Source organism: Rhincodon typus, chromosome 2 (genome assembly GCF_021869965.1).
Source record: "Rhincodon typus isolate 14 chromosome 2, sRhiTyp1.1, whole genome shotgun sequence".
Classification (NCBI taxonomy): domain Eukaryota; kingdom Metazoa; phylum Chordata; class Chondrichthyes; order Orectolobiformes; family Rhincodontidae; genus Rhincodon; species Rhincodon typus.
This window is the reverse complement of record NC_063333.1, coordinates 35,027,870-35,040,101: the sequence shown is the minus strand read 5'-3', so window position 1 is coordinate 35,040,101 and position 12,232 is coordinate 35,027,870. Positions and strand designations below refer to the sequence as shown.

The following is a 12,232-nucleotide window of genomic DNA, read 5'->3' as shown; positions in this document are numbered from 1 at the left end:
CTTCCTTGCTTTCAACGGTACCTCCTAATTTTTTAAAATCATCCACAAATTGACGAATCATGCCTTGTACATTCACATCCAGATCATTAATGTAAACAAGTAACAAAGGTTCCAGCACTGATCCCTGTGGCACACCACGAGTCACAGGCCTCCAATCCAAGAAACAACCTTCAACCATCACCCTCTGCTTCCTACAATTGAGCCAATTTTGAATCTAATTAGTTAGCTCTCCCTGGATCCCATGCGACCTAACCTTCATGATAACCCTGCCAAGGGGACCTTGTCAAAGGCCTTACTAAAGCCCATATAGACAACATCTACTGCCCTACCTCATCTATCCTCTTGGTTATGACTTCGAAAATCTCTAAAAGATTTATCAGACATGACTTCCTGCACACAAATCCACATTGACTATCCCTAATCATACCTTGACTATCCAAATGTTGGTTGATCTGTCCCTCAGTATCCTCTCCAATAACTTGCCTACCACTGATGTCCGGCTCACTGGCCTGTAGTTCCCTGGCTTGTCTTTGCTACCTTTCTAAAACAATGGAACAACATTAGCCACCCTCCAGTCTTCCGAAACTTCACCAGTGGCTAAAGGTGAAGCAAAAATCTCTGCAAGGGCCTCTGCAATTTCTTCCCTGGCCTCCCACAACGTCCGAGTATGGACTTGATCAGGACCAGGGGATTTATCCATCTTAATGTGCTTAAAGGCTGCAAATACCTCCTCTCTGGTAATATGGATGTGCTCCAAAACATCTCCACTTGTTTCTCTTATTTACTTAGCATCTATGATTGTCTCCTCAGTAAACACTGAGGAGAAATATTTATTAAAAATCTCCTCCATCTCCTGTGGCTCCACACATAGACAGCCATACTGATCTTTAAGGGGACCTATTCTCTCTCTAGCCATTCTTTTACTCTTAATATAGCTATAGAACCTCTTGGGATTATCCTTAACCTTATCTGCCAGATCAATCCCATACCCTCTTTTTGCACTTCTGATTTCCCTCTCAAGTGTGCTCCTGCACTTTTTATAGTCATCTCGGGATTCACTTGAGTTCGAAAGCTTAAACCCAATATATGCCTTCTTCTTTTTCCTGACCACAGCCGCAATATCCCTCATCAGCCAGGATCCCTAAACCTGCCAGCTTTTTCCTTAAGCACACTGTCTCTGGACTCTTGATATCATACTTTTGAAAGCCCCAAAATTGGCCCTGCTCCAGTTCAGCACCTTCACCTGTGGACCCGTCCTATCTTTTTCCATAACTATGTTTAAATTAAGAGACTTATGGTCACTGGACCCAAAGTGCTCTCCGACTGACACTTCAGTCACTTGCCCAACCTTGTTTCCTAAGAGGAGATCAAGTGTTGCACCCTCCTGAGTAGGGACCTTTACATATTAATTTAGGAAACTTTCTTGGACATATTTGACAAATTCCACTGCATCCGGGCAGCCCAGTCAATACAGGGGAAATTAAAATCTCCAACCAATACTACTCTATTATTCCTACAGGTATCTGCAATCTCTCAACACATCTGCTCCTCTAGTACACGCTGGCTATTTGGGGGTCTATAATATAGTCCCAACAAAATGACCATCCCCTTCTTGTTGCTAAGTTCTAATAATACGGCCTCATTTGATGGCCCCTTAAGAATACCCTCTCTAAGCACTGATGTTATGTTCTCTCTTGTCAAAATGGGGCAGCATGGTGGCTCAGTGGTTAGCACTGCTGCCTCACAATGCCAGAGACCTGGGTTCAATTTCAGCCTCAGGCAACTGTGTGGAGTTTGCACATTTGCAGCTTATTTTCTTGCAAGGTGCTGATTCTTCTAATTTCAACAGGACATCCACTTACATGTTATTTTCAAGGCTTATCTGTCCCCACCATCTGCTCCTAGCACCCATGCCTTCTCTTATAATTAATACTTACATAGAAACAAGCCTGCTCCACCATTCTTCACGATCATGGCTGATCATCCAACTCAATAGCCTAAACCTGCTTTCTCTCCATAATCTTTGATCCCATTCGCCCCAAGTGCTATATCTAGTCACCTCTTGAATACATTCACTGTTTTGGCATCAACTACTTCCTGTGGTAATGAATTCCACAGGCTCACCACTCTTTGGTTGAAGAAATGTCTCCTCAAAAAGTGAGGGAAGTCATACTGAGCTGGACAATGGACGGATGGTTTTGGTCGACCATGGTGTGGGCGGTAATGTCAAAGATTGGAGAGAACATGATAGGACAGCACATCTGGTCACTCAAAAAGAAAGTCATTTGCAAGTTTAGATCTTTTTCAGTGCTCTGGTAGTGGAGAAATGATTTGAGAGTAGATCATGGAATGACGGATATAGGCATGACTTGTGGGTGGTGGGGGAGAGTGGTAATGACAACATGTTCAAGGGTTTTAGTTTGGAAAGTCAGGATCATTGTACAGTCGTGTGGTCTGGACAGAAAAGAGTGAGACACTTTAAATTAGACTTAATGATACCACTTCCAAAGGACACCTGATGGAGAATGGTTCCAGTTGAAAACATAAACAGGGAAGAATGGGAAGACCAGTATTGTGAGACAACAAGGTGCAGGGCTGGATGAACACAGCAGGCCAAGCAGCATCATAGGAGCAGAGAGGCTGACGTTTCGGGCCTAGACCCTTCATCAGAAAAGGGGGAGGGGAAGGGGGTTTTGAAATAAATAGGGAGAGAGTGGGAGGCGGATAGAAGAGGGATAGAGGAGAGGATAGGTGGAGAGGAAACAAACAGGTCGAAGAGGCGGGGATGGGGCCAGGAAAGGTGAGTGTAGGTAGGGAGTTAGGAAGGGGATAGGTCAGTCCAGGGAGGACGGACAGGTCAAGGGGGCGGGATGAGGTTGGTCGGTAGGAGATGGAGGTGCGGCTTGAGGTGGGAGGAGGGGATAGGTGGGAGGAAGAACAGGTTAGGGAGGCAGGGACGAGTTGGACTGGTTTTGGGATGCGGTGGGGGGAGGGGAGATTTTGAAACTTGTGAAATCCACATTGATACCATTGGGCTGCAGGGTTCCCAAGCGGAATATGAGTTGCTGTTCCTGCAACCTTCGGGTGGCATCGTTGTGGCACTGCAGGAGGCCCAGGATGGACATGTCGTCTGAGGAATGGGAGGGGGAGTTGAAATGGTTCGCGACTGGGAGGTGCAGTTGTTTGTTGCGAACCGAGCGTAAGTGTTCTGCAAAGCGGTCCCCGAGTCTCCGCTTGGTTTCCCCGATGTAGAGGAAGCCACACCGGGTACAGCGGATGCAGTATACCACATTGGCAGATGTGCAGGTGAACATCTGCTTGATGTGGAAAGTCTTCTTGGGGCCTGGGATGGGGGTGAGGGAGGAGGTATGGGGGCAGGTGTAGCACTTCCTGCGGTTGCAGGGAAAAGTGCCGGGTGTGGTGGAGCTGGAGGGGAGTGTGGAGCGGACAAGGGAGTCACGGAGAGAGTTGTCCCTCCGGAAAGCAGATAAAGGTGGGGAGGGAAAGATGTCTTTGGTGGTGGGGTCGGATTGCAGATGGCAGAAGTGTCGGAGGATGATGCGTTGGATCCGGAGGTTGGTGGGGTGGTACGTGAGGACGAGGGGGATTCTTTTTTGGTTTTTATTGCGTGGACGGGGTGTGAGGGATGAGGTGCGGGAGATGTGGGAGACACGGTTGAGGGCGTTTTTTTACGGGAGTGGAATGCCTTATCCTGGGAGCAGATGCGGCGGAGGCGAAGGAATTGGGAATAGGGGATAGCATTTTTGCAGGAAGGTGGGTGGGAGGAGGAGTATTCTAGGTAGCTGTGGGAGTCGGTGGGCTTGAAATGAATATCGGTTTCGAGGTGGTTGCCCGATATGGAGACAGAGAGGTCCAGGAAGGGGAGAGAGGTGTTAGAGATGGTCCAGGTAAATTTAAGGTTGGGGTGGAAGGTGTTAGTGAAGTGTATGAACTGTTCGAGCAGTATTGTGACTGTTTACAAAAACAAACACTGAGGCACCTTCATATTTCAAAATGGCAGTATTTATGAGTATATCCTGAGAATGGGATATTTCAAAACCCATGATACTTTTTCAGTTATACTTATTTCTTGACTGGCTCATAATCAAGTCTGTCTGATGCGTTGTATAGGCATGCCAGTTCACTACACCATATGAGTAGCAGTTCAATATGAAGATTAAAACCACCATCCTCTAAGTGTAGGCATTAGTGTAGGCACTACTAGGCCTGCTTGATCCAGTAGGGTAGACGAAAACCACTTCCTGGTCTAGGTAGAAGAATTTTTTGTAGTGAACAAAACATAGATTATTGTATGTTAACAACTAGTTACAGGTTACATGGGCATGATAGATATTGTCATGGAGATTTTGAAAAGAACCAAATGTTAGGTCTCAATCCTTCAAGATCCTCAGTTATTCTGCCCTCAAGTCCATATGACATCATCACATTGGGTGGTGCTTATAGCACTCCCAAGTATAAATCTTATAAGAGCCATCTGCAACGTAAATTTGAATTTAATAAATTGTGTAATAATGGAAAAGTAAAACTGACATGAGTTAACATGAAAGAATTGAGTATTTCCTTACATATTTTTATAGTGGGAATGCAAACATAAATAAAATCTATTCCACAAAACAAAATCCTTTCAATAAACACCCCCTAATTTCCTTTAAAGTACAAGTTTAAAATCCAAGAGTGGGATGCTCTTCGGAGGAACAGTATGGACTTGATGCACCGAATGGCCTGCTTTCAAACTGTAGGCATTCTATGATTCAAAGTTCAATTTATTTCCCCTCAATACAATGTAAACAAATAAGCTTCCCTGAACATAGTGTTACAAATTATGGTTACAGTCTGGCCAGGAAATTTTTTTTTGCTTAAAATAGACTAAGTTTGAGATCCCAGGTATTTACCTAGGGAATAAAACCACCATTCTATCACAATATACATATAGTTTTTGACTAAACAAAAAAACTTTACAAGATTAGTACAGTAAAACAATCAACATATATTTGTACAACTTATTCTCTCCCCCTGTGAATTAACATGAGGTAAATATGGATAATAGATAAAACCGTGGTCAAACGCCCCAACAGCATGTCGAATAACAAATGCAATCAAGACACAGCCATGGATTTATCTTCAATCGCCCAATGTTTCGTGACACATTGGGCTAGCAAATCTCATTAAAATGTTGTCTCCTTTAAAAGATACCCCAATTATTCACATTTGAAGACCTAGCTTTGGAAGTCCACCAAGAGCCATTCCATTATGGACTGTCTCACTGATTGGGGTGGCATGGTGGCTCAGTGGTTAGCACTGCTGCCTCACAGTGCCAGGGACCTGGGTTCAATTCCACCCTCTGGCAACTGTCTGTGTGGAGTCTACACACTCTCCCCATGCCTGTGTGGGTTTCCTCCAGGTGCTCTAGTTTCCTCCCACAGTCTAAAGATGTGCAGGGTAGGTGGATTGGCCATGTTAAACTGTCCATGGTGTTCAGGGATGTTTTGGGTAGGTGGGGTTAGATATGGGGAAATGCAAGGGTAGGGGGCTGGGTCTGGATGGGATGCTCTTCAGAAGGGCAGTGTGGACTTTTTGGGATGAATGGCCTGTTTCCACACTGTACAGATTCTGTGATTGCTAAAGTTCAGGTATCTCAATTTCTTCCACCAAGACTGTGTATCACCAGATTCCCAGCTGCACTCTAGCACCTGCTCATGGCCATAATTTCAACTCTTTCACAGACAGCTTCAGTAAGTGACACCACCCCCAGGGTGTTACCGAGCTCCAATATTTCTTAGCTGCACCAAACAAGTACTGCTTGTGGGCTTATTTCACTCCCACTCTCAGCTACCAAAAGGCTCCTGAGACTGGCAAAGCTGACCACAGTACTTTAACTGTATGAATTGTTTGTCTTTGGCTGCTTCTCTGTTTCCAGTACAGAATCAGCAACCTTCCATCACCTTATCTGCTCCTTAGAGCTTCAATGAACCCTTGACCACCTGGAACCTGCTAACAGCAACACTCATGCTGCTTGAAGCTACTATTTTTGCTTCAATATTCTCCCAGCTCCAAATTGTGATTTTCTTCTCCTAGCAAAAAAAAGATAAATTGAAACCAGAGAATTTTCTTAAGGTCCACTCATCTCCACCATCTAACTTGCTCTGGATTATTCCCCACCTAACTTCACATGCAATATAGTTTTAATCTAATTCAGTAAATAGGTTTTACAATTTAGCAGAGTTCACTAAATGCTTTTAATATTATTAAGCTCGAACATCCATTTGGATCATCTATGCAAACACTTCAACCCCAACTTTTCAGCTCAACAAACCCACCAGCTGTTTTATGATCATATCCTTCTAGCTGTTAAACTTGAATTACTAATACCAAAAAATTAAAACACATGAACTTTGAACTAAAATAATAAAATATACATTTCTGAATCTACATACACATCATTAAAGAATCATTAGCTGGAAACGAAGAGAAAATTACACTGTGAAGCCTACATGTTGCAGAGTTAGAAACAAAAAGCCACTTAGGGTTCAGGTAATTCTGTGCTCTCTGATACGTATTCCAAAAACAACACACAACTATTTGGGCTAGGAGCAATAGCTGTGTATGTAACATAATAGATATTCCTGAAAATTCTTCTACCACTTACAGAAAGTTTGCATAAAAACAAAAAATGTTGAAGAAATTCAACAGGTTTAGCAGCAGCTGGGGAGAGAGAAACCCTGTTAGTATATCAAGTCTGATATGACTTCTTCCGTTGGTATGCTGCCAGAGATCTCTTCCCGCCATTTTCTTTTGGCCTGGCACATTAAGGCTATTTCTATCATTGTTGCCCATGCTTAAATCTTCCTTGTAAACGGATAAAGCAACCACTGCACGAGATAGCAACTTTAAGAACTGAACCATAGCAGGAATTAACTAAATCACTACCATACCTGGTCAATGACTTTTTTGCACAGTTTATGAATCAAAATCAAATTTCAAAATTACAAAAGTTTGTACAGATTGGACAGGGAGAAACTATTCACATTTCAAGAGGGCCAAGAACTACAGAATCAGAAGTGAGTTGCAGAGCATTCTTTTTACGTGGCAGTGGCAGTTTAGAATTTGAAATGTATGTCTTGACAATGCTGTTGGAGCAGACTCAATCTTGGCTTTCAAAAAGGAATTGGGCAATTATCTGAAGAGAAAAGATTCACAGGCCTTCAAGGGAAAGCCAGGTAAGTTGTTTTTATTAAAGTGACAGGCCCCCTTCTGTGCTGAAGCATTCCAGCATTACATAAAATTAACAAAAGAAATCCTCCTTTTTCAAGGAGTAGAGGAAAAAAAAATTATAAATAAAAGTCAAAAGGGAATTATTTTTGTCTAAGATAATTACTACACCGCCCCCCCCCCCCCCCGCCATCCATCATAGACGGAATGATTGCTATTATGAAGTATATCAGCCTATTCTGAGTCATTAGGAAAGAGCTCTATAACCATCTGAGGTGAGGTGAGGTGAGTCATGAACATGAACATGAACCTTCTAACCGAGAGACAGGCACACAACTACTACACCGCAAAACCCCAAGCAAGTGAATTATGAGGTTATCACAGAAGCATGTTTAATGTCCCCCACATCAGGGAAGTGACGGTAATCGTAACCCGGTAGCAGTAACACAGTGGTCCGGAATGAGTGGTGGATAGACGTCACAGAGAGGAAGCCATTTTCCGGGCTGTCGGCGGTTGGCTTCTTGGGCTTGTCCGGGTGTGGACGGAGCGGATCTTCTGATCTTACATCGCATCTCGGTACACAACAGGCCGGACTGGGATTTGAGATGTTTTCCCTGTCTACGTTTCAGCCTCAGGTAAGAAGTTGGCAGCAGTGATGAATACGTGTGACTGATAGGCCGACATGTTGCGTGTGCCTGTGTACACATAGCTGGGGCCCGGGCGGTATGTCATGGCACTGACCGGACCGCGGCTAAAGCTGATTTCCGAATTCAGACCGCTCTCTGCCGCGTCAGAAGTTGATGAAATTTCTTACTTCTCTAGCTTAAAACCCCTCTCCTCTCATCGTCAACTCCCCTCTCCCATTGTGTTTACCTTGTTGCAAATCCTGTTTGTGCTTGTACATGGATGTAGCCGACTGTTTTCCACGTAGCAACAGAAATTGCTGGAGAAACTCATCAGATCTGGCAGTATCTCTGAAGAGAAAGCAGAGTCCAGTGGACCCCCCGCCCGCCTCAGACTTGATGAATAGTCTCTCCCGCAAACTCTGTTTTTGTTTCATGTTTCCAGCATCAGTAGTTCTTTGTTCTTTGTTTAGTTTCCAGATGGGTTCACTGGGAATGACGTGATAACTCAGCTTTATCTATGACAACAAGAATCCCGGAGAGAAGGAGGCAATGACCTACCGAAATTTTGTTTTTATTTCAGGCTTCCAGCAGCCTCACTATTTTACCTTTGCCTCATTTCGTTAGTCTTAATCTAGATTTCACTCCAAATTTAATTTCAGATTCGAAGTAGCGTTGATGCATCTAGCAGGAATAGTTACCTGCTATTTGATATTTAAGCATTCTGTTTTGTAAAGTACTGTTTAGCCACAATGATGTGATCTTTTGTCACGAGCAATGAAAGGCAGGGAAAGACCCACTTTTTCAGTTATCCAGGTAGCCTCACAACTGCTACATTGTTGCATCAAAATATATGGACTTCAATTTTTCTTTCTAAAAATCATGTAAAAATGCAAGGAAATGTGTGAAAACTCGAGATTAATTATAAGTAAAATCTGAAAAACGTTTTTCCACAGTCATAAGTGACCAAAACTGGTCTAGAAGGTAGCCTTTGTTGTGATCATTGTTATACAATATATAACCTTAGTGTAAAATCAAGTTATGTGATACCTGTGCTTGAAAAACTTGAGGATTACAGGAAAGTACTCAAGGAATTAACAGTGGAAGTAGAAGGAAGTCTTGAAATTGTAAAGTTGGATTGTGGTGTATAAACTTTTAAAGATTCCTAAGCTTTCCAGCTCCCCCTTTTTTTTGTCCTTCTAGACGCTTCTTAAAATTCAACTGTCTGATCATTCCATCTAACATCTCCCTCCTCAGCACCCTGCCATTTTTGTCAGATTATACGTTTGTAACCAGAAACATAGAAAATAGGAGCAGCAGTGGGCATTTGGTGCTTCAGCCTGCTCTGCCATTCAATATGAACATAGCTGATTATACAACTCAGTACTGTGTTCCTGCTTTCTGTCCATTCCCATTTGATCATTTTAGCCCTAAGTTGTCTTGGGATGAAATTTAATCCTCTGAAAGTTATGGCACCTGCTTCAGTTTGTCATTGAGGCCTACAGCACAGAAAAAGGCCCTTCGGCTAATCGAGTCTATGCTGATCAAGGACAAGTATTTAACTATTCTCATCCCATTTTCCAGCACTTGACCCATAACCTTATATGTATTGCCATTGCAAGTGCACATCTAAATGCCTACACTTCTTAAATATTATGAGAGTTTCTGCTTCTGTCATTCTTACAGGCAGTGAGCTCCAGATTCCCATCACCCTCTGGGTGAAAAACATTTTCTGTGCATCCCTTCTGAACCTCCTGCCTCTTACCATAAATCTAAGCCCCTGGTCATTGATCCCTCCATCAAGAGGAAATGTTCCTTCATGTTAATGATCCTAATTTTATGCAACTCAGTCATGTCCTCCCTCTCAGTCTCCTGTATTCCAAGGAAAATAACCCTAGTCTATCCAACTTTTGTTCATAACTAAACTTTCCAGCCCAGGCAATGTCTTGGTCAATCTTCTGTGCAACTTCTGCAGTGCAATTGCAACTGTTCTATAATATGGATTCCAAAACTGCACATGATACTCCAGCTGTGACTTCACTGGCAGTTTATACAGTTACACCATAACCTACCTGCTTTCAAAGTCTATACCTCAGCTAATAGAGTTAAATAGCTCATCTGCTTCTTAACCACTATATCTACCTGTTCCTGCTACTTTAAGGGACCAGTGGACATGCAAGCCAAGATCCTCTGATCCTCTGTGCTTCTCAGAGTCCAATTGTTCATCATCATCTGTTTCTTTGCTTGTTTGTACTGCTTATCCAGATTGAATTTCATTTGCCACAGACCAGATCAGCCTGTCTATATGCTCCTGTAATCTCAGGTTATCCTCCTGCTTACCATCCTACCAATTTTTGTGTCATGTGCTGACTTATTAATCAACTATATTCGAGTCTGAATCATTTATATATACTGCAGACAGCAATGGCCCAGCAATGATCCTGCGGAAACCCAATGGATACAGATTTTCAGTCATAAAAACATTGCTTGACCATCGCCCTCTGTTTTCTGCCACTCAACCAATTCTGGGTCCAATTAGGCAAATAATAGAATCATACAACATAGAACAGGCCCTTTGGCCCATGAGTCTACACCAACAAAAAAAATTACATGTTTTCTTTAGGGTAAAATGTAGGACCATCAAGCCCAGAGAACCATAGATGTCTGGAAATATCCAGGACTGGATAAAAACAAAAAGAGAGATGCATAACAGTTACAAAGGGAGCAAAGCAACAGAGACTGTACATGAGTAAACAAGAAAGCAATTAGGAGAGCAAAGAGGGGGCAGGAGAAAATACTGCCAGGCAAGACTGGGGAGAATCCCAAGATATTCTACAAGCTTACCAAGGGGAAGAGAATAACCAAGGAAAGAGTAGGGTCGACTAGGGACGAAGGAGGCAATTTCTGTGTGAAGCTGGAGGATATTAACAGAGTGTTAAATGAGTACTTCATATCTGTCTTAACTTGGGTGGAGAGTGATGCAATTACAGAATTCAAGAAGGTGGACTATGAAGTTCTGGAGCAGTTTGAATTAAGAAGCAAGGAGATATTGGAGGTTTTGACGGATGTCAAAAGGAGGGAGGAAATTACAGGTGGCCCTGACCCAAATTTTTAAAATTATCTCTGGCCACGGGAGGTGCCAGAAGACAGCAAGTGTGCTTCTACTTTACAAGCAGGGTGATAGAGATAGACCAGTGAGTCATAACATCAGCGGTAGAGAAGCTATTGGAGAAAAGCATGACTTTGTCAGCGGGAGATCATACCTGACAAATCTGGTGGAATTTTTTGAGGAGATGACCAAGTGCTTGGATGAGAGTAAGGCAGTTGATGTAGTTTTATATGGATTTCAGCAGAGCCTTTCATGTAAGAAACTGATAAAGAAGATTAAAACACATAGGATCCAGGGTAACTTGGCAAGTTGGATCCAAAACTGGCTTTGTGAAAGGAGACAGAGGGTGGTGATAGAAGATTGTTTATGTAATTGGAGCCCAGTGTGCAGTGGTGTACCACAGGGATCCGTGCTGGGTCCCTATTGTTTGTTGCATTCATAAATGATGTAGATGAGAATGTAGGGGTGATAAGTAAGTTTGCGGATGATGTAAAGATTGGTGGGTGTTGACAGTAGGGAGGAAGTTGTTAGCTTACTGGAGAATATAAACATTGATCAGATGGCAGATCAATGGCAGATGGAATTTAATTCTGATACATGTGAGATGATGCACTTTGGAAGAAAGTTGAGGGAGTACTGAATGAATGGCAGGACACAAGGATGCTCAGAAGGATCTTTGCATGCTTGTCCACAGATCCCTGAAGGTGACAGAACAGGTTAATAGGGTAGTTAACATTGCATGCGGGCCACTTGCTTTTATCAGTCATGGCATAGATTGTAAGGGTAGGGAGTTCATATTGGAGCTGTACAGATCTTTGTTTAGCCCACAGCTGGCATACTTTGTGCAGTTCTGGTCAACAGTCTATGGGAAAGATGTGATGGCACTGGAGGAGGTGCAAAAGAGATTAACCAGGATGTTGCTTGGGATGGAGAGCTTGAGCTATGAGGAGAGGCTGGATAAGTTTGTGTTGTTTTCTTTGGAGCAGAGAAGGTTGAGGGGACACCTGATAGAGGTGTGTAAGATTATGAGGGGCATGGGCTGAGTGAATTGAAAGCAAGTGTTTATGTCAGTCAAAGGCATCATAATTTTAAAGAGAAAAAGGATTTGAGGAAAACAGAGGGTGGTGGGGGGAGGGTAGTCTGGAATGCACGGCCTGGGAGGATAAGTTGGGAAACCTGACAACTTTTAAAACAGAGATAACAAGGTGTAGAGCTGGATGAACACAGCAGGCCAAGCAGCATCAGAGGAGCAGGAAAGCTGACGTTTCGG

The 12,232-nt window shown here is 43.1% G+C and overlaps 1 protein-coding gene across 1 annotated transcript in view; it reads left to right on the top strand.

Moving 5' to 3' along the window:
- The first annotated feature begins 7,594 nt into the window (after nucleotides 1-7,594).
- LOC109917859 (ATP-dependent zinc metalloprotease YME1L1) overlaps nucleotides 7,595-12,232 on the top strand; it is a 60,531-nt gene continuing 55,893 nt past the window's right edge. The window contains exon 1 of the mRNA XM_048609541.1: nucleotides 7,595-7,865. Coding sequence (XP_048465498.1) covers nucleotides 7,836-7,865 — 30 coding nt within the window. The 5' untranslated portion in view covers nucleotides 7,595-7,835. The remainder of the gene's footprint in view (nucleotides 7,866-12,232) is intronic.